This window comes from Lissotriton helveticus, chromosome 3_1 (assembly GCF_964261635.1).
Source record: "Lissotriton helveticus chromosome 3_1, aLisHel1.1, whole genome shotgun sequence".
Taxonomy (NCBI): Eukaryota; Metazoa; Chordata; class Amphibia; order Caudata; family Salamandridae; genus Lissotriton; species Lissotriton helveticus.
This window is the reverse complement of record NC_136061.1, coordinates 87,654,558-87,680,013: the sequence shown is the minus strand read 5'-3', so window position 1 is coordinate 87,680,013 and position 25,456 is coordinate 87,654,558. Positions and strand designations below refer to the sequence as shown.

Here is a 25,456-nt window from a genome sequence, read left to right as displayed (position 1 = left end):
ACACAGGACACAATAAAGCATAGATACATAGAGTATGCTGTTCTTAAATTACTTACAAAGACTATGGATATCTTGAATGTGTTGCGTGTCATGGGCAAAGAAGAGGACGCAGATGTTGTGGGAGCAGATAATGCTGCCTAGAGGGAACATGTATGCATTGAAGGGTGCCAGGTTAGGGAGGATCCTTGAAGAACTCTGCAGATGAAGTCACGGGTGTCCGAGGTGTATAATTCCAGGCTGACTGACTGGGTCCTCCCAGTAAGGAACGATCAAATCCATTGGCGGGCGTGTCCTTAGATTCAGAAGTTGCGTAGGCATTGGATGATGAGGGGTGAGAGACTGTCAAATGCTGCAAAGAGGTCCAGGAAGAGGAATACCGTTGTGTCTCCCCTGTCCATTCATGCAAATGTCATCTGTGGTGGTGATGAGGGCAGTTCCAGTGCTGGCGTCAGATCTGAAATCAGACTGAGCGTTTCAAAGGAGTTGGTGGGTTTTGCGGTATTTGTGATGTGCCTGTTGATGATTACCTCTAAGATCTGGGCAGGGAATGGTAGCAAGGAAATCACTTTGTAGTTGGCTAACACGTTCTAGGGTTTCTTCAGCAATGGGAGGACAGTTGTGCATTTCCAAGGATCTGAGAATGTTATGGAAGAGGTGGAGTCATTCAGAATGTGTGTGAACATGGCGCTGATAAGTTGCAGTCCTCTAAATTAGGCAAGTTGGGTGCAGGGCTCCGATGGGGCCCCTGAGTGGTTGAACTTTATGATGGAGCAGTTTCTTCTGGGGTGATGAGGGACAAGATAGTTAGCACTGGTCGGGAGGCATTTGTGGAGGCCTGTTGGGTCTGGATGCGGGATGAACTTGCTGTAAATTGTGGTGATTTTGTTGCTGGATAATTGAGAGAGATTGTTGCAGTGGTCCTATAAGGGGGTGATTGAGTTGGAGGTTTAAATGTAGGCTTGGGTTTTACGGAGTGCTTCCCACAAACTATTATACACTGGCATGCAGCATGAACAGTATTGCACTGCTATACAGTACAGATTTGGTAACTGTTACACGTTTTGCATAGTATGTGTTGAATGCATACAATTTCCTAAGAAACCCTTATTCTTGCTAAAGTATTAGGATTCTTTTGGGGGCGTGGCTTGGAAGCCACCAATGGCGGACGTGTGAGCAAAGAGCTCAGCGGCAGCCGTACTGCTTATCCTGAAGATCGAGGTGTCCGCCGAGGCCTGGGGCGCGCTGCTGGTGGCGGCGGAGACCCTGCGAAGCTGCTGGGATGGTCCGGGACAGGAGCAAAGACGGACGCGGGGCTGCGGGTGCGGATGCTGCGCCAGTAACAAAATGGCGGCCTAGGACGCTCCCAAGAGGAGACAGGACTGCAGAACTGCCGTCGGAGCAGTGCGTCCCCCTGTGAAGTGAGTTCAAGGGCAACAGGGAAGCCATGCCTGTTCGAGACTCTGCTGAGGGCTGTAGAGGCTCGGAAAGCTTCGCCTCGAAGAGGATAATCGGGGAGCAGCGGGGCCCTGCAGGGGGCACGGGAATTTTCACTGCTTCTGCGGCCACGATATAAGCGGGAGTGAGTGGTGTGGAAGGCTGGGAATCCCGCTCACCACCGGGGACTAATAGAGCCCAGATTTGCACATCCCTCCTCCCCCCTGGCGTGCGAAGCGAGGGCCCCCGAACTTAAGCCGGGAGAGACCCCGTGGATGTGAGAGGAGTGCTGGAGGTTTCATTCTCCAATCTGACCCGGGAGGTGGCAGGCCTGGTCGCAGTGGAACCGTGAGTGCACCGGTGGAGCGCGACCTGGGAAACAGTGGCGGACAGACGCCTGAGATGAGCCGTGATGTTCCTGGCCAGGCTGCGGATAGTGCTAGATGGGAAGACACACTTTTGTGAGGACCCTGCAGCTGATTGGGAATGGTTGGAAGCCTTTAAAACGGAGAGCTAGCACGAGGTGCTCCCGAGGATGCCCCAGCCTGCAGTCAGGGAGCCACGGAAGTGGTTCAGAAGTCAGTGGCGGTGGAACTCGAAGAAACCGAGCCCATCACGGACTGCTAAGGAAAGAGCGGAGGCGCTACAGGCAGTGGTGGCCATAATACAGGGCCAGAGGTAATCGTCGGACGGCGGCACAGGATCAAAGAAAATGACAAATTAACCTGACTCTGATGTGTCCCGCAGTGAGTGTCCAGCTACCGATTGTGACTCCGTACACAGCAGATGATATTATCTAATTGATGGGCTGTTATTTCAGGTTTCAATTTGTCTCTCTCCCCACCACCCTCCTCTTTTGCACTGCCGCTCTCCTCTTCCCCCTGTTTTAATGGTATGGGAGTAGGTGCTTGCCTGCATTGCATGGGGTCATGAAGAGGGTGTGACGAAGGCAGGATGCGCCCCTGGATAAGGGCTGGACAGGCAAATTACGGCTGGCGCAGTCTAGGTGTTTGCTGTTGCACTTGCTGGATGCCTGTGGTGACGGCCAAGCTCCCCTTAGGTCTTAGCTCTGTGGCTTTGTGCCGGTTATTTAGGTCCTTGCACCAGTGGCTTTGAGCTTAAATATTTACTGCAGGTTAGTGTAATGCAGTTTCTCCGTAGGTTTGGGCAGCTAACCATTGTCAGTTCGCTCAAGGGTTTGGGAGGCGGGGAGCCCACGTGGTATTGCTGCAGGAGACCCACCTTATGGAGGTAGAAGTGGCTAAGCTGCGACGTCGTTGGCAAAGGCAGTTATTAGCAACTACTTATTCAGCATTTGCAAGAGGGGTGCTGGTGTGGGTTAGGCCTGGGGTTCCCTTCCAGGTATCTCGGAAACTTATAGATACAGAGGGGAGATCCGTCGTGGTTAGAGGCAAGTTAAATGGCAGAAACATAGCGTTGGGAAGCATTTACGCACAGAGATCAGGTTTATGACCTGATCCTGGGGGGCGACTTTAATCGTGTATGCGATCTGGGATGGGATAGATCTACTCCCCCAGTACGAGGTACAGTAGCAGCAGCTATGGCTAAGGGACTCATGACCTGGATCATGGGGTGGGAATTAATAGATGTTTGGAGACTGAACAACAATCAAAAAAGAGAATATTCTTATTACTCTTCACTGTATGATTTACATACTACTAAAAGGGCCCCAATCCCCTTATGACGCCTAGATCCCACCCTGTTGGAAGATGACCGCTTTAATCAAAGCCTCTCTGAAGCCATGGCCTCTTATTTTGTGGAAAAACATGTCACTGCTAGCTCCCATTTGATGGAATGGGACGCCTTTAAAGTGATAATCCGAGGATAAGGTTTAGGGCAGGTAGTGGGGGCTAGACGGGAAATTACCTGGGAGGACTCCTTAGAGGTTCAGATTTTGGCATTGGATAGCGAGATGAGGGGTGGGGCTGCAGTGCAGGGTCGACTGACAAAAGTGAGGAGCCTCTGTAACGCTACATGGGATAGGCTATGGACTTTGGACTACCGAACATACCAAGAGCGGCAACAAGTGGAGGGGAGTGGAGCAGGGAGGCTGCTGGCCTGCGTGAGCAGACCTGACAGCAGGGGAACTCCAATTCCCAGTATCCTTGACAGGGAGGGGCATATAAATGCTCCCCGCCGGACATTAATGATTCCTTTTGAGAGTACCATGAGAAACTCTACGGGCCACTGGGAGAATTACGGGGAGAGGATATAATGGAATACTTAGAAGAGGTAGGATTGCGAGGTTTAGACCAAGACTCCCGAGACACGCTGGCACTGCCGGTGAAGGCCGGGAAAATTAGAGTGGCCCTCAAGGAGATGGCACGGGGAAAACGCATGGGCCGGACGGCCTTCTGGCTGAATTTTACTTCTCCTTCCTGGATATCTTGGCCGCGAGGTTGGAAGGGGTCTATGCGACCGCGCTACAGGAGAAGCAATTACCAGCGTCAATTAGCGAAGCAATGGTGATTTCCCTACCAAAGACAAAGAAAGATGTAGCCGAGGCGACAGAATTATGGCCCCTGTCCATGTTAAACGTTGATTTTAGAATCCTAAGTACGGCATTGCCGACTAGGCTTCTACCACTGATGCAGAGGCTGGTCCATACAGACCAAAGCGGTTTCATCCTGTCACGCTCCACATCCGATAATTTGAGGTTATATCATGTCATGTTTCATAATGACTTGGGGGACTATCCCGACACTGTAGTAGTAGCGGTAGACCTAGAAAAGGCCTTCGATTTGTTAAGATGGGACTTCTTGCTAGCGGTCATGGGGAAAATGCAGATGGGAGATGGCTGGTCTTAATGGGTCCGCCTTCTGTATAAGGCTCCTAGAGCACGGGTGCGCACAGGCGCTACGGTCTCTACCCCTTATTTATATATAGAGGAACCAGTCAGGGGTGCCCTCTGTCGCAATTGCTCTTCGCTCTGGCTATGGAGCCACTAGTGGAGCGATTTAGGCTGGAAAGTGAGAGCCTTGGGGTGGCTCTTGACGGGATACACCATATATTATCTTTATATGCCGACAACGTACTGATCTACCTGCAAAATGGGTCACGCAGGATTCCGATTGTATTGAGGATTTTTGAGGATTTTGTTAAGCTCTCAGGTCTACGTATAAATAAAGCGAAAACTTGTGTGTTCCCATTGAGCCCTGCCCTTGACAAACCGTTGGATTTCCCGTCAGACCTGGAATGGGCATCGACCTCATTCCAGTACCTAGGAATACAGGTTTACCACAGTCAGTTGGACCTCCTTGAGGGGACCCTTGGTGTTGCCCTGAGAGCTTTACGAGCAAATGTCTCCTTTTGGCGACAGATGGTGGTGCTGCCACAATAGTTATATTTTTTCGTCAACCTACCTGTGATGATCCCTAGGAGTTGGTTTCACCCCTTGGACACTTTATGGAGAGATTTAGTATGGGATGGTGGACGCAATAGGGTATCTCTGCAAACGCTGCAACTTCGATTCACAGGGAGTGGGTTGGGTGCTTCGGACTATGAAGCCTACTATTTAGCAGCGCAGCTCCAGTGGCTGGCCAGGTGGCTTGCGGAGAGAGGGCTTGGTACATTATCACTGCCGGTTAGTACTACTCAAGTGGTCTTGCTCCCTAGAGTGCTCAACCGTCGCCAGAAGATCAAATGTATGGGGACTTTGCTCTTTGAGGTGACCCTTGGTGGAGCCCTGAGAGCTTTACAGGCAAATATCGCATTTTGGCGCTCCCTCAAACTGCTGGTAATGGCCAGGGTGGCATGTGGATAGATGCACAGCGAGATCCAAAGAAAGGCAGCTTTATACACCAAGTATTACTCTTACGGGATTCCCGCAGGTAGGGATGGGTCTCCCTTTTAAGCAGCGTCAGTTGCGGGGCTGGGAGGAAGCAGGAGTGTTGACGGTTGGGGACGGTTATCTAGATGGCACGCTGCTCCCGTTGGAAGACTTTTTGGAATATTAGGACTTACCACAGGGACAGTTTTTAAACTACCATAAGATATGGGGAGCACTGGCTGAGCAGTGTGGAGATGGCACGGTAGAACCTGCCACTCATGAGGTCTTTCATTCAATGGTAACTTTGGGTACGGCGGGTCACCTGGTGAAATGGCTTTACCTAGCAATAAGAGAAACGACTACCCGGCCTTTGCATCGAGTGAAGGAAAGATGGGAGGGCACCCTAAATAGACAGCTGACTGAGGAGTGGCAAAAGGTCCTGCGAGGCCCAAAAAAGTGTTTAGAAATGCAGCTTTAAACCTCTTACAATTCAATATACTACATAGAACTTAGCTTACCCCACACAGGCCGAATGTAGTATATAGTAGGGAAGATCAGACGGGGCGCAAGTTAGTACACCCCCCGGAGGTGTGCCTCCTGGGTCTCTTGCCGAGATCTAAAACCAAACAAATGGGTCACAGGTTTGTAGATCTGGCTTTCCTCTTAGCTAAGAGACAAATAGCTCTTAGGTGGAAGGCACCGTTAAGTCCCTTGGTGGTAGATTGGGAAACCGATGTGTCCCGTTGGGCTAGAGCAGAGAAGGCCCTGATAAGGGAGGATAAGATTACGAAGCGGCGCAAACCTTTGGCAGAATCGTGGGTGGACATACTGCATGGGATACACGCAACACACCGGATCAGGAGACACAGGCAAGCAAGAGCGACTCTGAGAGACCAGGGTAGGCACACAACCCCTAATGACTAACTGACGCGCATTGGAGCTTGGGCGAGATTGAGTCCTAGGAGAGAGGACTGGGATAGCCCCCTATCTATATCAAGACGCTACTAAGATGCCTCTCTGGATCCATCTGTTGCTGATCCCTGCCCTTAATTATAGTGGGCTCTCTTGGTATTCCCCTCTTCCTCCCCCCATCTCTGGTGGATCCCCGACCCACTAGTAGCACTAACCACATGGCCTTTGTTAATGGAGATAACGGACGAACCCTAGCAGGCGTGTAGTTGTTAGTTATGCACAAAGTTCGTAGATGCGCTGAGTTAGTGTTCCCTTTTATTCTATTTTACTTTAGATGTTTCTTTATCTCTTCTTTATTTTCGGAATTATTATATGGCAGTTACATACGCGCTCTAAATATACATGTGATGTTTAGTGTTGATAACAAACCTAGCCACTCACCTTTATACTCGCTGCCATAGCGAAGGGTATCATTAACGTGAAGCTAGAAGCAATGAGCATGTTGGACAAAATAACCATTATATTAATGCCGTAGAGAGCTCATAACTTGATTCAGAAGTGCATAAATAATGTGATAGCAAGAGAGAATGATGGAAACTAAGTTTGTGATAACATCATTGCTGCAGATATGAAAATATATAGAATGTAGAAATGTTACTTTGTTTCTTAAATGGCAATAAAACAGTTCTTTAAAAAAAAGTATTAGGATCCTTTTTAATTTTTTTTATATATGTACGTACTAGACAATGTGCCCACCCCACTGGACCTGACTGTCCAGGCAGTAGTGTTTGGTGAACGTGTGCAGAGAAGCCCACGTTGCTGCCTGGCAGATGTCCAGGATCAGGACTCTGTGTGCCAACGCAGTGGCCGCAGCCTTGGTCCTGGTGGAATGAGCACGCAAGCCCTCAGGGGGGTGCTTCTTGGCCAATGCGCAGAAGATTTTGATGCAGATTATGATTCGCGGGGAGACAGTCCAGTTCTGCACAGCCTTTCCCTTCTTTACTCAGACATGCCCCACAAACAGTTGGTTATCAACCCAGAATCCCACAAACTTGCCCCAACAGTAGGCGTATACCATTTTAGTGGAGGGACGCTTGGCTGCCAAGATAACACTGCAAACTTTGGGTGGAAGGTCGAAAGCTGTCAACTGTCTCTGCTCAATCTCCAAGCACGAAGGCAGTGCGTTGACAGGTTTGGGTGGAGAACCCTTCACTGCTGCTGCGACAGAAGATCCTTCCGAAGGGGCAGCCTGATTGGTGGATCGATGGCCATACTTGGGATTCCAAACTTTCTGAGCCCTGTCCAGAGTCTCAAGGATGACTTGGACCTAGTCGTTCATGATCTTCGAGAATCCGGGAAGGAATGGATCAGGCGCAAAGGTGTGCAGGAGGCCTCAGCTCCACTGGAGACTAAAAACGTTTCTGAGTGAGAGCCGCCTTGGAAACTACAGCAAGAATTACTGTTGACATTGCGAGTTCTCTGCAGTGACCAACAGATCCAACCGAAGTTATCTCCCCATTGCTGAAAGAGACCTGGCACTACCTCCGAATGGAGTGTCAATCATGATCCGCTGGACTTCATCGGTTGAGTTTGTCTGCCCTGGCAATCAGAGAGCCTGACAGGTGTTGTCCGCCCTGGTGTTCAGAGAGCCTGCCAGGTGTTGACCCACCAGCGAAATGCCCTGACGTTCCAGCCATGTCTAGAGACGCTGAGGATTAACTGGATCTGACTTTTCCTCTGGGTTAGTCTGCAGAGATTCAGCAGGATTATGAGGTGGTATTTTGCTTGGAGAGATGTGCTCTGGCAAAATTGAGGACAAAAGTAACCCTTTTCCTGATATAGGAACCAGTCGACAGAATGGATGTCAACAGGTCAGTCGCTGACAAGGCATTGTAGACTCTTTGTCAACGAGAACACCAAAGGTGTAGTAAACCGGTGAACTGTTAGTTATTTTGCCTGGTTTGTCTTAGGAAAAGTTGGAAAGAGCATAGTTGGTATTAATGGCTTTTTCTTCAATATGTGGCGCTAAGTTGAAGATGAGGCAGGCCAGTGTGATTTTTAGAGCCTTTTTTGGACCTTTTCCTACAGATCAAAGCATTTATCCTTTGAATATGCTTCTGTGGTGCTTTAGAACCCTCCACATAGCACTGGTAAGTATTTTTCTCTTGTACAGGAGGACCACTTGGTTTCGATTTTTAAAGTCAATTCAGCAATCCTACCTCACAGTCACTGTAGAAAGCAGCAGAAAAATGTCTGTACATTTTAGTCTTCTGGTTGTGATCAAGATAGAGGCAATATGTGCACATCATGTCAAGATTAGTTAAGTCCTCATTTTAACACATTACGCACAGTCTTTGAAGAAGTTTCCTTCAAAAAATGTATTTAAGTACCTGATATAGGGGTGGTTGTAGAGACTGAATCAAACACAATCCAAGGAAAGGCACAGAGAAGGATTTAGAATAAAGTGATTTATCGATTTGAAAATATGCAAAGCTCTGCAACCTTCTTCCCAATAACATGCACTAGAAATCTGAGGAGAGAGGACCACTGGGATGAGTGGAGGTCAGGACACTCATTTCAAAGGCTGGACACTGAAACTTTTCACTATAGTGACACTTATTTAAAAACCTTTCTGGCTGTTATGTTCTGCACTGCTATTCTACAGTTACTACGTGACTTCCACATCAGTGACAGGAAATGATTCCAGCATGTGAATTTGTGAAAGATACAATTCTGGAGAACCAATATTAGTTCTATGTTTGCTTGGAATACCAACCGTTGCCGTTTGTCTTAAATTCATTATGCAGATTTCTGTTTATGTGGCTCAATGCTACACTACTGCCTTTATCGGAGGCTGCCTGAAAGGCACAGGCCTACAATCTTGTTACGATATTTACAAATTAATGGCTTGATGGTTTCCAACAACACTGCAAACCCCAATAACTTCATAGTCTTTAGAACTTAAGACCAAATTAGTACACAAACTACATGAACATCTTGGTCTCTTAGAGCTGCAATTTTTGGAAGGAATATGTACATGTTACTTTGTGGACGAGATATGCAGTCTCTAGTGTCTCAATTCTTTTAAGGAATGATCATCTGGAGTGACATTCTTCTTAAATAAATAGGCCTTTGGCTATGCAGCACACAGGCAACATGTTGTCTCTTAACATTGCAACCCTGTGGGGCGGGCAGAGGTGCCTCTTTTTCAGGCTGTCCTTTGGTATTTGGATGTCAAGGCAATGTGGAACTATTACCATTAAGTGCCATAGCCTTATGACAACACTGTTGGCGGATTCATAGCCCCGTGGAGCCCTTATTCAATGGAGGTTGGCCTTCTCAAAATATGGCCATGCTTACATAACAAAACATTATGTTCCAGCCTTTCGGTTGTAAGAAGGTATCTGGTTTATTGTACCCCTAACATCCAGTTGAGCTCAAATGCCACAGCCAGAGAGATATTTAAGCCGTTGAGGCCTTTTCAACATGTAGGAGGCCTTTTCAACATGTAGGAATCTTTCAATGTTGAGGACACATCTGATGTTTAGGGCATCCACTTGGTAGATTTAGTGATCAAATAGCAATATTGGTGCTGTATCTCAAGAGACATACAAAATAGAACAACGCCTCAAAGGGATATACTTGAGATATCTAAACTGACGCCAGATAGAATTGGATAAGAGTATAGGTCGTTCCTGGTCGTTTTAGCTGTGCTGCCCTTAAATCAAGGGTAGAGAACAGTTGCACTCGGAAAGGTCGGAAAGGTCTTCATTAGCCTCACAGCAATGTCTGTTAATATTTTTCCTTCATTTTTGTCATAACTACAGGCACAAAAAGAATTACAAGAGTAAAGAAATTAGGGAACGTAGACAACAATTACACACTACCTGGAATGAATGCTAAACACTGAATGCTCAACATTATAATCAAAATTCAACAGACCTCTTTAATTACCCTAATAAGCCCTTAATATCACTTAATCACATCAGTGATGTTATGAGTGAGGTCATGAGGGGTGCACTGCTGGGCCATGAGTTGTGGTATGTACAGGTTCCTATAATAGGGAATGTTGAGTGCTTTAGAGGTTTTGCATTATAATCACTGTTAAATTTATAACCTGAGGTGTGAGCAATACTTGTATTCAATGCTCAACTATGTTCTACTGCATTTTCATTTATTGTTTGGTAAAAGATTAAAAATAGTGGTAAAGTGCTGCATTATCCGTGGCCTTTTTCTTCTCAATAAGTGCTTGGGGATAATTACACAAGGTTAAAACAGGATTTGTTTTTAATACTTATGAGGTATGAAGTGTGGCCCTATGTAAACTAAATAAAGCTTGCCCTATTTTACACAAAACTGGCCCACACGTGAAAAATGTAGATAGCTAGATAGTTAGCTATACGCTTTTTCTATGTATTAAGAAATCAAACCCAGAGTCTGAGAAAGAAATCCTTCATCATTCAGCAATGATCCTACAGTGCAGGTCTGGCAAGATATCAGACAAATGTAAATATCACACTATTTTGTAACCTATAATCAGAAATGCCCAACACTTATTAAAAGATTTCAGATACTTCTGTAGAAGTATGTGTATCTTTTTAAAAACACAAGAGGGAGAGAGCACGAACTGGCACCAAATACCAGGTTGTAAAGAAGGTTACACATGGAACTCCCCCAAAAGTGATTTTATATTACCCTCAATTATTTTCTTATTTTTTTGTGGAACATTCCATTGAACAGCAAAATGGATGAGCTATATAATTAAAGAAAGTGTTTAAAAAGACCAGGAATGCTAGATACAAATTATTTAATTAAAGCATTTACATAAAACACGTTTTGGCAACCAAGTACTGTTTTTCAGTCTTAAAATGTGTTTATAATTATTTTCCTTAGAAATGCTCATAAAACCTTCTGAAATAGTACAAGTAGCCTCAATCCTTATATCCCAAACCACCAATTTCAAATGTTTGGTCAATATGTTAACTGCCACTATATACGTACATCGGCTTGGTGGGCTGATGTCCATGACGGTCAGAGTTGGATTATCTATGTCACTCCCTCTTCTCCTCAATCGGTTATCCTCATACTCTGGACTGAAAATACTGCTTCCACTGCTTGTGCTCAAGGAGTGATCGGTAGGGCTGAAACTAACTGGAGACCGGAAATTGTTGCCATGAGTTCTCCTTGCTCTTGGAAACGTTTTTCGGCCTGCAAGGGAGAAAAGTTGGAAAATAATTTGCACAAACAGCATCAAAGAATAAAAGGCTTTTAACTGAAAAATAAAAAAGTTAGAGAAAAACTTAAAGACCTGCTAGCTTTTTAAATGTGGAGCCCACAATAGATTCAAATGCCTGAAGACGCTCTTGATGTCTGACATCTTGACAGTTTTTTTTAAGTTATGTATAGATGCGGTGCATCTACACTTAGCCACATCCTTCATGTTTTATTTTTATATTCAGCTGGTAGTCAGAAGAGGACAAGAAGCAATGGCAGACAAATGATACATCTGTTTCTCAAAAGTGAACTGCACTGAAATCAGAAGGATAGGTATACATAGGTATAAATGCACCTATAAAACTAAACAACCCAAGCCTGAGGTCTAGATGGTACAGTCAGCTGCATAAGCCACAGGAAAAAAGAAGATACATTCATGGTTTGTACTTTTGTTTTTTTGGATAACTTTATTTATTGATTTTATGAATGCAAGCAGATAACGGTACAGTACATCAGGGAAAGACACCACCTGCCCCCACCAACAGGTATATTAAAGAACCGCCGCATAGGGCCCCGGCATGTGTATTCGGTATCCCACCAACACTCACCCAGGGCAGAAGTGGAGTACCTGCCCCCAGTCTATGTATGCCAGTGGTGCCGTAGCCAACAAAAAGCAAGTCCAACCCCATAACGCCCCTATCCCACCACCCCTCACCCCCGCCCTTCCAGTCCCAACCCAACACCCCGCCTCTCTCACCCCAGTACCCGGAACCGGTGTGCCTTGTTCAAATGGAAGTATAGTGGATTACCCATCCGGGGACCTTTCTGCAGGAGACTGAGCCTCTGACTCGCAGCAATCGCAGATACTTAGGACAAGCCACTTCAATAAATTCTTGCGCCAACAGCGAGATGATCGGCCATGACACCTTCTGAAAGGAGGCTGTCGAGACCGTAAGGGTAGCCTGCATACGCTCCATACCGATAACATACCATAAATTGTGCAACCGCCCCGTATGGGAGGGTCGGGTCTTGGAGCCCCAGAGAGATAAGATATGATGATCAGCTGCACCTAGGGCTATCCCCATTTGTTTCCCCCGTATAGATTTGAGTGGGAAGGTGAGGGCGTTAAGCAATCCAAGAAGGGTGTAAGCAGGGAAGCGGGGAATCTTTGTTGCAAAGGAGGCATCCACATCCCTAAGAACTGCGTCCCAGAACTCCTGCACCTCCCTACAATCCCACAGCAGGTGAGTCAAAGTACCCATTTCCATACATCCCCTTTAGCACTCAGAACTGCGGGCCGGATCGATTTGATGCAGGCGGGCTGATGTCAGATGCCAGTAAGTGGCCACTTTTACCGCTACTTCCCTACTCCCCACATTACGTGCCGTGTGATGAGCCCTATAATAGATATGGTGCCATTCCTTTAGCGCTAGACTACGGCCTAGTTCTGCTTCCCAACGGCGTTGACCCGCTGACTTCTCCTGCGATGCTGGCGGGAGCAGCATAGGGTACAGTTCAGAGATCATTTTACGATCAGAGTGCTTGGACAGGAGCCATTTCTCGAAGGTCGCAAGTTTGCGGCTGGCCCTGGGGCGCACATCGGGATGGAGCAGCCAATGACAGATCTGAAAATATTGGAACCGTTTTGAGTCCTTGATTTCATACCAATCAGGCAGATCCGAATAGGAAATAAAGCCCTGAAGATCAAATAGATGGCCTGCCGAGCGGCAGGGCGATACACGCCACTGAGGGAAGGCACGGGCATCGCCACCCGGAGGAAAGTCGGGATTATCAAAAAGAGGAGTCCGAGGCGAGGGGAAGGACGTGAGGTTCCTTTGCAAGGCGACCGAGTCCCACACCTTCAGCGCTGATCGGGTAATCAAAGATCTCTGTATATATGAGGGGCGATCAGCTGGTTTCAGGAAGGGAACCTTCCACAGGGGTAGGCGGGCCATAGCCCTGTCCTGAAAGAGCTACCGCTTTTCGGATTCTGGTCTGCTCCATTCTACTAGATAGCGGAGCTGGGCCGCTCGATAATATGTCAAGAAATGAGGGATCCCGAGAACACCCTCAGCAGGAGGACGATAGGTCAAGTCACGGCGAAGCCTCAGTCGTTTCCCGCCCCATATAAAATGCTGAATCTCAGACTGTAGCCCCCTGGTGTAAGGAGGTGTGGCCGGCAGTGTTTGAAAGACATACAGTATTTTAGGCAAGATGGACATTTTTACCGCAGCCACCCTACCCAACAGCGACAGAGGGTACGTTCTCCAGCGCTGCAGAGCAGTGGTCATCTGAAGGGTAAGCTTAGTGTCGTTACGGGTGAGCGTGGAGCTAGTGGACGGGGTTAACGTGATTCCCAGGTATGGGATTTCTCCCTGGATCCTCAACCCCCCCTTCTCCTGAAAGGCATCTGCCGGGGCGCCCTCATGGAGGCCCAGGGGTAGGAGCATAGATTTCGCCACGTTGACCTTAAACCCCGATACCCTGCCGAATTCTTCAAGCTCTCCTAAAAAGGCAGGGACAGACTGCCGAGGGGCAGTGAGCGTCGCCAAGATGTCATCGGCATATAAGCTGACTGTGTGCTGCCCCCCCCCCAAACAGGATGCCAGATATTTGAGGGTGGTCTCTGATGCGCTGGGCTAGGGGTTCAACATAGAACGCAAAGAGTAGGGGGGGGGGAAGAGGACACCCTGTCTTGTGCCCGCCGTATCGCGAAAGGTTTGGAGAACCATTAACCTGGATCGTCGCCCTGAGCCTATCGTAACAACTCGCCACCCAAGCTCGGAAGCGCTCTCCCACACCAAAATGGGCCAATGTTTTATCCAGGAACCCCCAATCCACTTGATCAAATGCTTTCTCAGCATCGATCGAGAGCAATAGGGCGTCCAGGCCCACATAATGTGCTTCATCAATGAGATGCAGGATTCTCTTGGTGTTATCGCTGCTTTGCCTATTAGGAATAAAGCCCGACTGATCAGGTTCAATTATTCCTGGAAGGTGTGGACCCAATCTAGCTGCCAGAACACCCGTGAATAATTTCAGATCGAGATTCAGGAGGGAGATCGGCCTATAGGCTTCCAGCATTTCCACCGGAATCGACCCAGGCCCCCTAAAAGAGTTGAAGAAGCGCGTCAGTACAGGTGCCAAGGTTTGGCAAAATGTCTTCTAAAATCCAGCGAAGAACCCGTCTGGGCCCGGAGACTTCAACGGCTTTAGTCGCGCTATCGCGCTGATCACCTCTTCCACCCTAATGGGAGCATCCAGCGCCGCAGCCCCCAAAGCATTGAGAGCCGTAGTAGAGGCTCGGCCCAGATATTCCTCCCCGGCGCCATAAACGGTGGGGTCCATGCTGTACAATGAGGCGTAGAACGCCCGAAAAGCGTCGGCAATCTGCTCATCGCCTTAAACCTTAAAACCATCAGAGGTATAAACCGCGCCAACCCTGGAACGCTCGGTGCGCGCCCGAGCTTACTGGCAAGAAGCTACCCCGTCCTGTCCCCGTCTATATAATAGTAGTGCCTGAGCCAGAGGGCAGCATATTCCGCCCGGTCAAGATCCAAACTTGCCAGCTGAGCTCTGGCTGCTTTGAGTTGTCGCCACATGCGCGGGACCCTGGTCCTGCTGTGCACCCGCTCGAGTTCCAGCACCTCTGCAGTGAGCTCTTCCCTCTTTTCCTTACGCGCACGGTTATTGGCTGCAGAGAGCGCGATTAGCTCTCCTCTCACCACTGCCTTAAGGGCCCCCCCAAAGAGTCGTCAGTGAAGTGCCCTTCGGTGTCGTTAGACGTTAAGTAATCTGTCAGGCGTCCGGCCGCTGCAACAGACACTCCGTAAACACCACTTCCCTCTGCTGTGACTCGTCGAGCGCCAGTCAATAGTCAGCTGTATCGCATCGTGATCAGACAAAGCCACGGGTTGATATCGACCGACCGGACCAAGGCATTAAGTTCGGAAGACCGAATAAAGTGGTCAAGGCGGGCATAGGTATGGTGGACATGGGAATAAAAGGAATATTGCGTACCATGAGGGTGGGCTACCCTCCAAATATACACCAACCCTCTATCACGGAGCCAGTCAGCCCCTACCTGCGTCCTGATTGTCCTTGTCCGGGTCCATGGCTATGTTACGGTCCCCTCCCAATAGGACCCGCCTGTCGTGATAGTGGAGCGTATCCAAGATAAAATCAACGAGAAATGGCTCCTGTCCGGAGTTGGGGGCGTAGATAGTACCTATGACGATAGAGGAATTCCCCCATCCAAAACCTGTACACCAAAAGCCTCCCTTTCACTTCTGCCACCTTATCCCCAACCTTCCCTTGGAAGTGTCGTGCTAGGAGTATGGCTACCCCCCCCTCTCTTATCCGGCATGGAGGAGTAGAGCTGCTGGGGGAAGGCTCGGGACTTCATTCTGTGCCAGTCCTTGGGTAATAAATGTGTCTCCTGCAATAAACAGATAGAGGCCCCGGAATTCTCTAGATAACTCAGGATCGCCCGCCTCTTGATTGGGTTGTTCAAACCCTTTACGTTAAGCCATAAAACCGGAGTCATAAGAAGGGACTAGGACCGGGCTCTGATGTACGGCGGCTCATTGTTGGGGGGGTAGGGGAGAAACGCTAGCCGCGCCCGCTTGGACCCCTCCGAGGTAGAAGCTCCATGGCACTCACTCCCCTACGCCCACCTCCCCTCACAGACTGCACACCGGTTCCACCCCCCGACCCATCCCAGCCCCCAACAAGCCAACCCCCCCTGCCCCCCACCCAACCCCAAAAAAACAGCCCTCCATCTCCTCCCCCCTCCCTAACCCCAACAAGTCAGCCCCAGTCCATCACCATTGTCCAGCACCGGGTATCCACAGTTCCCGGCGGTTGGAATAAAGAAGAAAAAAAAAAGAGGGTCTACGTGGAGTCCGGGCACCCCCGCTCTTCCTCCCTGGCCAGCCAATACATCGTGCTAAGCACACCCCGACTGCTATAATGGAGTCACTCAACAGGGGAGGTGTCCCGCTTCACCGCCTCCAGAGCCGCCTCCAGAGCCGCCTCCCTCTCCTGAGCCACGGCCGATGCGTCTGGCTTTATAGCTGATTTGGGAGAGCGCCTGCGTTCCACTTTCTGCCAATCATCCCTTGGCGGTGTCGGAGGGGGAAGAGGACTCGCGGCTCCGCCTCTCGATGCCCAACAAGTCGCAAGTTTCCTGAAGGGATCTCAGCTGCTAAATCTTGCCATTCCACTTGAAAATGATGCAGAAGGGGTGTCCCCATGAATAAGGCACCCCCTTGTCCCTTAGAAATGAGGTCACTTCCTTGAAGGCTTTCCTCTTTTGTAACGTGATGGAGGCAAGGTCTTGATAGAGAGCTACTGCATGGCCCTGGTATTGGAGAGACTGCTTCTTCCTGACCTCCCGCAAAATACGCTCCTTCAGGACGAAGTCTGGTAGAAAAGCCAAAATGTCTGGAGGGGGGGCCGCTCCCATCTGATCAGGCCGACCCGATGCGCCCTATCAATGCATATCTCGAAGTCAGCAGCTTTGCCTGAAAATGTCCCGAAAGAGGCCTTGTAGGTAGCCCACCATGTCGGACCCCTATTCCTTGGACGGGACACCTCTGACGCGGATGTTGTTGCGCCGAGACCTATTTTCTAGGTCCTCGGCGTGTGCCTGAAGGTCCAATTGTTGATCCTTTCGGCGGAGGATTTCCTGTTGCAAGGCCTCGATGTCTTCAGAGTTGGAATGTGCGTTCTCCTCGACTTCAACGACTCGCTCACCCAGCCCATCCACAACCCTACGAATTTCTCTTACTTCGCCCGCTACTTCTTCCTTCAGTGAGCGAAAATCAGCCCGGAGAGAGTTGAACAGTGTCTCTAGAAACACCCTCGTCACCGGATTTTCGGTAGGCCCCGGGGCCTGCGGCGGCCGGGAAGTCAGTGGAGACACCCCACTGGAATGCCCTGTAGAGGGCGATTTAATGAGCATGTCCTTGAGGGAGCGTTCCCCCTTCTTCCTCGTGGTAGCCACGACTCGCCTTCGGCGCGGTGAGCAAATAGTGTGTAGGACCATGCTATTTCAGGACCCTCTCAGCTGAATATCACTCCTGTGTTGCTGTGGCTATAGCACCGGACCCTTGTGCGCTTGCAGAAGCGCCACCGATTCCCGCACCAGCCGCCACCTTCCTATGGGCCCCTGGACCTGAAGCCAGCGCTATACTCGGGTAGAAGAGTCGTCCAGTAGCTCGACAGATGCTGTATTGGGGTCGGGGTGCCACCCCCGCATCAACTGCGCCACTCAACCCTGGGAAGCTCCGGTCATCGGCCCCAGCAACACTTCAGAGGCTGCCACTACAGACCTCCAGGGCCCCCACTCCGGTCTGCAGGCCACCCCGGGATGGTAGTGGGTGGGCCAAACGTCCCTCTCTATGGGGGGTACAGCACTCGTGGAGGGGAGCAAGGCTCCCACCCTCCCAGAGACCAGGGGACCTCAGTACAGCCCGGGGCCAAGGTCACCGCCTCCACCCGACCCCCGGCCGGGGTCTCAGTCCCAGCCCCAGTTTCGAATGGCCGACCTCTCCCGGCCTTCGCAGGTTACAGGGTGTGCGGCAGGGTTGGGATGTAGCTCCGCTGGGGGCCCAACCTGACCGTTCCTTACTGCCAGGTGGTCCTCGGTTTTGTCCGTTGGCGGCCTATAGGCCCAGCGTCCCCGGCGTAGATTTTCGCGCCAATCCCAGCAGGGTGCCAGTACTCCTCCAGACGCCGCGCCGCAGCCCGGGCACCGCTGCTCACGTCGCCTCCTGCCAGCACACTGCCCCCGGCCAAGGTCCCAGGTGCGTATCACAGGGCCCAGCCCCCGCCTGCTGCCTAGGGGCGCACCGAAGCTGCCGATCAGGGCCAAGCGGGAAGGCCCGGGCGCCTGGGCCGCGAGTGGCGCGACATCTGCCGCAGGGACTCTCCCCGGCTTCCAGCCACTCCCTTGGGTTCCGACGTTCGCTCCTCAGCACGGCGCCCCAGGCCTCTCCCGGCCAGCCAGCACCCAGTCGCGGCGATTCCACAGCAGCAATAGCTCCCATGTGCACCAGTCACAGCCGCCCCAGCATCCGCCTCACGCAGCCACCATGTCGCTGCAGCAGGCCTCGGACTGTCCCTTCGCACTGCCGAGAGTCCACGGGTCGGCAGGACCCCACACCACGCTCCTGATGCTCCCGCAGTCCAGCCAGCGCCGTTTCATGCGAAACCGGGGGTTAAAGTGCGCTAAATCGGACCAGAAGGGGATATCAGAGCAGGGAGCCACGAGGAATAGCAGCCTCCTAGCTCGCCATCTTAGCCACGCCCCCCATGGTTTGTACTTTTGGCTTGCCAGACCCTGTACGGAGGGCTTCAGTTCAAGCTGGGCCAACAGTGGCGCCAGGGCACATTTGACTCTGGTGTCCTGCCACAACTCCACAAACTGAGCCAGCTGCACCTTTTTGCACTTCACTCTCCGGGTAGCGAGCGCAATCACTCAAATGCTTTTTTGGGGGAATCTAGTGTGGGACTAGATTTTTAGAAATCAAACAACATACAAGAATTTAAACTCACAGATCACTATGTGTTATAGTTGAATAAAAATAGTTTTAAGAGTTATACCAGATTGAAGGGTTTTTAGTGTAAAGGGACCAATGGCGCTCTGCAGGATAAACGGCTGTCAAATGGACATAGAACTAAATGTTATGGTGCCAACAGGAAAGGGGTGACCCTACTAACCACTTACTTAGTGTATGGAACACCAAAACCATAAACATTTGCGAAAGACCTGTGCACACAAAGTCAACAACATAGTATGTTCATATTATACACAAAAGGACAAAGGTCGCCGTGGATTTTCTGGTTTCTTTTAATGCTTGTTGGCAAAAAGACCAGCCAGCCGACACCTGTTTCGTCAGAGAACAGTCAACTCTGACTCTTCGGGGCCAAGTCGTAATAGACTGTATGTGTGCAATTTGGATTCCGTAACTATTAGTGCTTTCGCCAGTTGAGAACCCTGTGTCATCATCTTGCACGTGATCCTTTCCACGCTATCCCAGACTCCGACTGGGTTGGAATTATCACCGGTTTAGGGATTACATATACCGTCTGTACACTAGTCTGTATCGCAAGACAAGCGATCGTAACACCTTGCTTAGATATACCAGCCATCATCCCTGCAATCTCAGAGAGAATCTACCATTCGTGCAGTTCTTGAGATTGCGGAGGAATTGTTCCAAGAAAGAGTATTTCTTTGAGCAATCTGCACACCTCCTCAATCGACTAAAAGACAGAGGATATCCCATCAGGCTCCTCAAGAGGGCTCGTAAACGAGCATGGTTTAACCATAGAGAATGCCTTCTAGTACGCACCAAGTCACAGGAAGAAAAGGAATGTCTAGTCTGCGTCACTACATTATCTACTGAGAGCAACGCAATTAAAAAGGTGATTAACCGACATTGGCACCTAGTCCAGGAAGACATAGGGGGGATACCACCACCCCTACACGCTTTCAAGAAAGCAAAAAATGTAAGAACACATTGTCAAATCACTACTACCCCCACCTGAACCACAGTTAGTGTCCACACTATGGGGTATACCACCGATCAAGGGACACAACAGATGTGGTAGCTGCAAGGCTTGCCCTATGATTCAGGAATGCAAATCCTTCAGTCATAATGACTACACCCACCACCTCCAAGAGCACAGTAATTGTAACACATCAGGGGTTATTTATGCCATCACATGCCCCTGTAACTTTATGTATGTGGGTCAGACTACACAAAAGGTGAAGAGCAGAATCCTGCAACATTCCAGACGGATTCGGTGTGAGGTTCAAGGCACGCCACTAGTGGACCACTTTACTGCGTTTGAACATCCACCAGAGAGTTTGAAGTGGAGGATCATTGAAAAGGTCAAACCTAACCCCCGGGGCGGAGACTTCACCAACATCCTTAACTTCAGAGAGTGTAGGTGGATACATTTTGCTAGACACAGTGAGAAAGGGCCTGAATGAATCTGAGGAGATGGGACGGCAGGTAGCAGTCCTCACGAACACCTACATTAGATACGACGCACTTGACACCAACCTAGATTACCCCCAGGGTCATAATCTTAGGTTATGCCCTACCCCTAGAAGACTGGGCTTTGAGAGAGGCTCTCATAGTGACATAATTCCCATGAGGACTACCCTTGATATGACATCAGTCTGCACAGTTTAATTTGTATGCATAAATTCGTTTTTAATTCCCCTTATTTCCCCTTGTATTATACAACTTGACTAAACTACAATTAGCACTGCATATATTGTATATGTTATTCATGTATATAGTGTAAATGTCACCTTTGTTTGTCCAGTCAATCGTAATAAAATGTGTATTTTATAGTGCTGCATAATTCTATGCCCCGGTAAATGCCATTGCCTAAATGTACAACTCACATGCACATTACGTAATTCATGTCTCAAAATATACTTTAATTTGCTGCATAAATTGATGCCCCTTACTAAATGCTCTTGCTGAAATGTACAGTTCCTGTTTAATTTTTATGTTTCAACTCGATCTGAGGTGGGTCCAGCGTCCACCAAGTGACTGCCCACACTTCCGCGACTAGCGTATCAGAGGAGGTATCTGATACCCGTAGTCTGCCTTCCCTCTCTATTCTCCACGTGCAAGGCGGGAGTATCAGCCTGGTGCAGATATACCAGAGAGCGCTCGATGGGTGCGGTCTCTGTCTTCGACAGCTGACACTACCAGCGGACATCTAGCCCTGTACAGGTGAGCGGCAGCAATAGTAACCTTGAAACGTTTTAGCCCACGAAGGGGTAGTGAGGTTTTTGTAGACCTACGGACTGATTAAGTCACTATAGAGACTGCATTGTGTTGAGCGGGGGCCTCTTAAGCTGCCTTTTGTTATGTATGTAGGACGTGATATGGCAATTGCAGGTTGGCACTCGGGCCACTCTAATTGCAGATTGGAAAGCATGATTGGTAATTGAGTATGACATTTTCCAGCACCAATTAGACGTGCGGTCGCCGGCACACGCCACCTTAACATGGTTATTGTGTTCTACTCTGGCTTAGAGACCGTACTGCTTTAATAATTTTTTTCATGGAATTATAAATTGTGGAATTACATTGCTATTTAGTGGCATGGACCTGCTGGCTGACATACACTGTTTTTAGGAAGAGAGCTGGTATTTTCCTCTTCTGGAATTAACTTTGTGGAAGCACTTGGCGGATGCGTGGCATTGACCTGCTGGCTTACAAACACTGTTTCTTCTCATATATGTAGTGAATGCCTGATACTTACTCACACAGATCCCGCCAATTGAATTAGCTCTAGGACTGACCTCCCAGGCATCCAGAAGATATTGAACTAAACCCACGATACGGCTACCCCTTCCCACTATCTCAAGGGAGGGTAAGCACGATTACTGACCTCCTAATGGTTTTTATGAGGGGATGTGCTGATTTGGAGTGGATGACTCATAGCTTCTTTCCTTATCATTAGATGAGGGCTCCTAACCACGAGGTGGTTAACCCCCTTCTCACCCCCATACTGTCCTGAGGAAGAATCGCAGGCAAAGGTTCAACTCTCCCACAAGTCGAGTCGAAACGTCGACGAGCCCACCCCCGGTATCTGGACCCACCGATCCCCTAACCTATACGTGCCACAGATGATTACAATCTGTGATTGTACGAACAATTGTAAATAGACCGTGTAAAATAGACCTTTGGGCCAGTACACCTTGATTGATACGCTTGATGAATCTCACCTTGAGTCTGTCTACTTTCTTCTCAATTTCACGTTGGGAACACTTCCTCACTCACCAAAAACCTTCGAGCACTCCTTCTTTGCACGTTCCTCCTTGGAGCAACCACATTGACTACCTGATGATAAATGCTAATTATGTTTGTAATGAAAATAAATTCATGTTGCTGACTTACAAAGTTGAAGTCTCTGCACATCCACTCTCTCTTTTTTGGTTCTGAAAAATGTATGTTTTATTTGTACACTGATGTATGTATTAAACAAAGAATGATATGTTGTTGGACATTTTGCCCAAAGGAGCAATAACTTTTCTCTAGCTCCCTACTAAGGAAACAATCAAATAGTACCATTTGTTTAAATTATTGGTTTGAGGACCATTGTTTTCTATACCGTACATTACCCAGGTCCACAGACTGTTTGGGTCACCCCAAACTTGTAATGGCAACGCAACACCACAGCATATGACGCTCCCTCCTCCGCAGCCACAGTAGGAGGAGACAACACCCGACCAACATGCCAAGGTCGGGTGAAGTGTCAAGACCACTGGCATCCCCTAGTTCGTCTCTCCAGTCTGACCCCTCCCAGTCCTCCTCATCTTCCTCAGGGAACAGGGGCATGAAAACCCGACGCGATGGTGGTCTGGTGCCGTGCCCACATCAGGAAGGAGGCTGGGGTCGACGCTGGCTGGGGGACCAACTGGCGTCGGGTACGGTAGTGGCCCAGTCCCCCAGAGGGGCCTGCAGTGCCAGGGCTGGAGCCGCTGACAGCAAAGACCTAGGCCCAGTCTGCAGGGCCCGAAGGCGCGGTCGGTCCGCCCAAAGATGGCTTGCATCGCCTCGTAGAACGTACGAAGCTGGGCGGGGGGTTGCTTCGGGTGCCGGAAAGGGAAGGAAGCTCGGAGTCGACCCTTCAGGCTCAGCCCGCAGAGCCGCAGGAGTAGCACCACCTGCGCGCCTCGTCGAGTCGGCCGACCGACAAGGGGAAGGCGTAGAGAGACGATGCTTCTTCGACTTCTTATGCTTCGACTTACCCGACCCAAAGTGCGAAGACTTCGATGAGTTCGAGCCGGACTGATGGTGGTTCCGCATCCGGTCCCTCGACCTCCCTTCCGACCGGGACCTTGAACAGCGAATAGTCGACTGCTGTCTTTCAAGCAGCTTTTGGGACTGCTCCTGCAAAACCCTTGGCGTCAACTACTGACAGTCAGGGACCACTTAGGGTCATAGCCGCGCTCCAGGCAAAACAGGCACACGTGGTGCGGATCTGTCACCGACAACATTCGGTTACGGAAACTGCAGGCCTTGAAACCCTTGAGGGCATCCCTCGTGCACCTATTCACAGTTGGATACTTGAAACAAGACATCGACAAAAGTCGAGAAAAACTTAGTCAAAAAATGACTGAGGTACCGCTCTTCCTGGATCTGCGCTGGCTGGCGCAGAAAAAGAAAGATCTGACGTCACCGCGCGAGGGCGGCGTCTAAGTAGCAGCCGCGACATCATCCTGGCAACTACGACGAACGCGGAGCCGACTGACGCCACCTTCCGACGCACAGAGGTACTGCTGACGAAAAAACTGGACACCTGGAGCTAATTCTAAGGTTAGGAATCTATAACTAACGTGTTTCTTTCAGATACATTCTCTAATTAAGCAAACTTTTGGAACCTTGGTGAGTGCGCACAATAGAGTGGATTAAGGCATGGATAATCCTTTCCCCAATCCTGGCCTTGGTAGCACAGCTTAGGCTCCATGGGCGATGTCATCAGCAGCTTCGAAATCGTTTTCAAATAGGAGCTTGAGTGAATGAGAAACAGTAGCCTAGATGGTTTTGACTTCACCTCAGGTGTCACAGGAACAGCCTGAGGAGTCAGGGACAGAGCAGCCAGAGTCCTTTAGTATTTTGCAAAACAGTCCAGAAATGATTCAGCATTGGTACATGGAAGGCCTTAAACTAAATCTGCGGTCTCACCTTAGGCGTTCGGAGGTAAGATGCAGAGAAAGAGTCTGGTGGCGGGGAGTGAAGTTGAGGCTGAAGTCCACGGAACGCTTCCTTGAGGAAGAAGACATCTCCTTCCTATGGTGAGAAGCTATTAAGACAACACTCACTGGAAGATGAAATGTTTGGGAGAGGGTCTGCTTGGAAGACTCCCTGCAGGCCTTAGTCAAAAATAACTCTAGAGGACGTGGGTATGCAGTCTCTCTGCGTAATATTAACTTGTGCGGTAAGAATTAAATTCAACAACTTGAAGACATTATATAGTCTGCAATTCTTGCCAGATAGATGAATATCAAGAAGCACACTATCAGGCACTAGTGATGGTAGAAGCTACATGGTTAGTTTTTTCGGGGTTTCCTAGAGCCTTGAACTTTCTAAGGAGAAAAGGTCATGTTAGAGGAAGCTCTTCAGGGGGTAAACCAACTGTGCACAAAGTTCTAACAAGGATAAGGTGTTGTGCAATATTTATCTTGATAGCCTGATGGTGAAAGAAAGTCTGACTGGACTCAGATACTTTATTGTCACAAGTATCACCTCATCAGAGGGCTTTAGTATTAATGGCTCCTATTAAGATATAGTAGCTAAAATCCAGCTGCATCATTTACACAGTTATCACAGCTCCCACCTATCTGGCTGATAAGCTTACCACCTTAGAGTGGCTCGTGACACATCTGCAGCCATCACACTGGAGATAATGATGTGGAAAAAAACTAAAAATAAGGCAACTGACAATCACCATTTATACACCCAGGATCTACAACAACAGCACTGCGATCATCAGAACAGCTCTATCTCTGCTCAAACTTACAAAACAGATGAAAGCACATGATAATGAGGTAACAGTCCACCTCCACTTTTGGAACCCAGCATCATTTCCAACCAGTGACTGACTGTATCTTTGTATTTGACCCTGTATAGCACTTTGCTGCATTTGGATTAAGTTATCTCTATAAATCATTTGTAAATACCTATATAAAAGAGTAATAATCAAGGTTTCTGGGGAAAAAGACAATATGGATCATACAAGTGATGTGTCTATAAAGGATGTCTCTCACTTTGTTCTGCTTTTCGGTTTTTAGTTCTTGCCCTCAATTGGTGGAGAAAAGTGTTGGACATATAGGAATTCAAAAACCATAATAGTAATAACAAGCATAACCAAAAAGAATAGGTTTGTTAAATGCAACAGGAAGTCTTCTGCACAACACACAATTGTGAAACCTTCCACACAGACAATCTAATAAACTTTGAGTACTAAACAGGAATGTATATCCTTCCTAAATGTATTTAACAGAAGGTTCAAATATGTAAGCCATTCAAGTATCAAGGCCTAGCATGTCTTTAATTCTTCACAGAT

General features: G+C 48.9%; 1 protein-coding gene across 1 annotated transcript in view; it reads right to left on the bottom strand.

Annotated features, from left to right (window-relative positions):
* MAP3K2 (mitogen-activated protein kinase kinase kinase 2) overlaps positions 1-25,456 on the bottom strand; it is a 404,520-nt gene that overhangs the window by 105,704 nt on the left and 273,360 nt on the right. Inside the window, exon 12 of the mRNA XM_078679280.1 lies at positions 11,138-11,344. Coding sequence (XP_078535406.1) covers positions 11,138-11,344 — 207 coding nt within the window. The remainder of the gene's footprint in view (positions 1-11,137; positions 11,345-25,456) is intronic.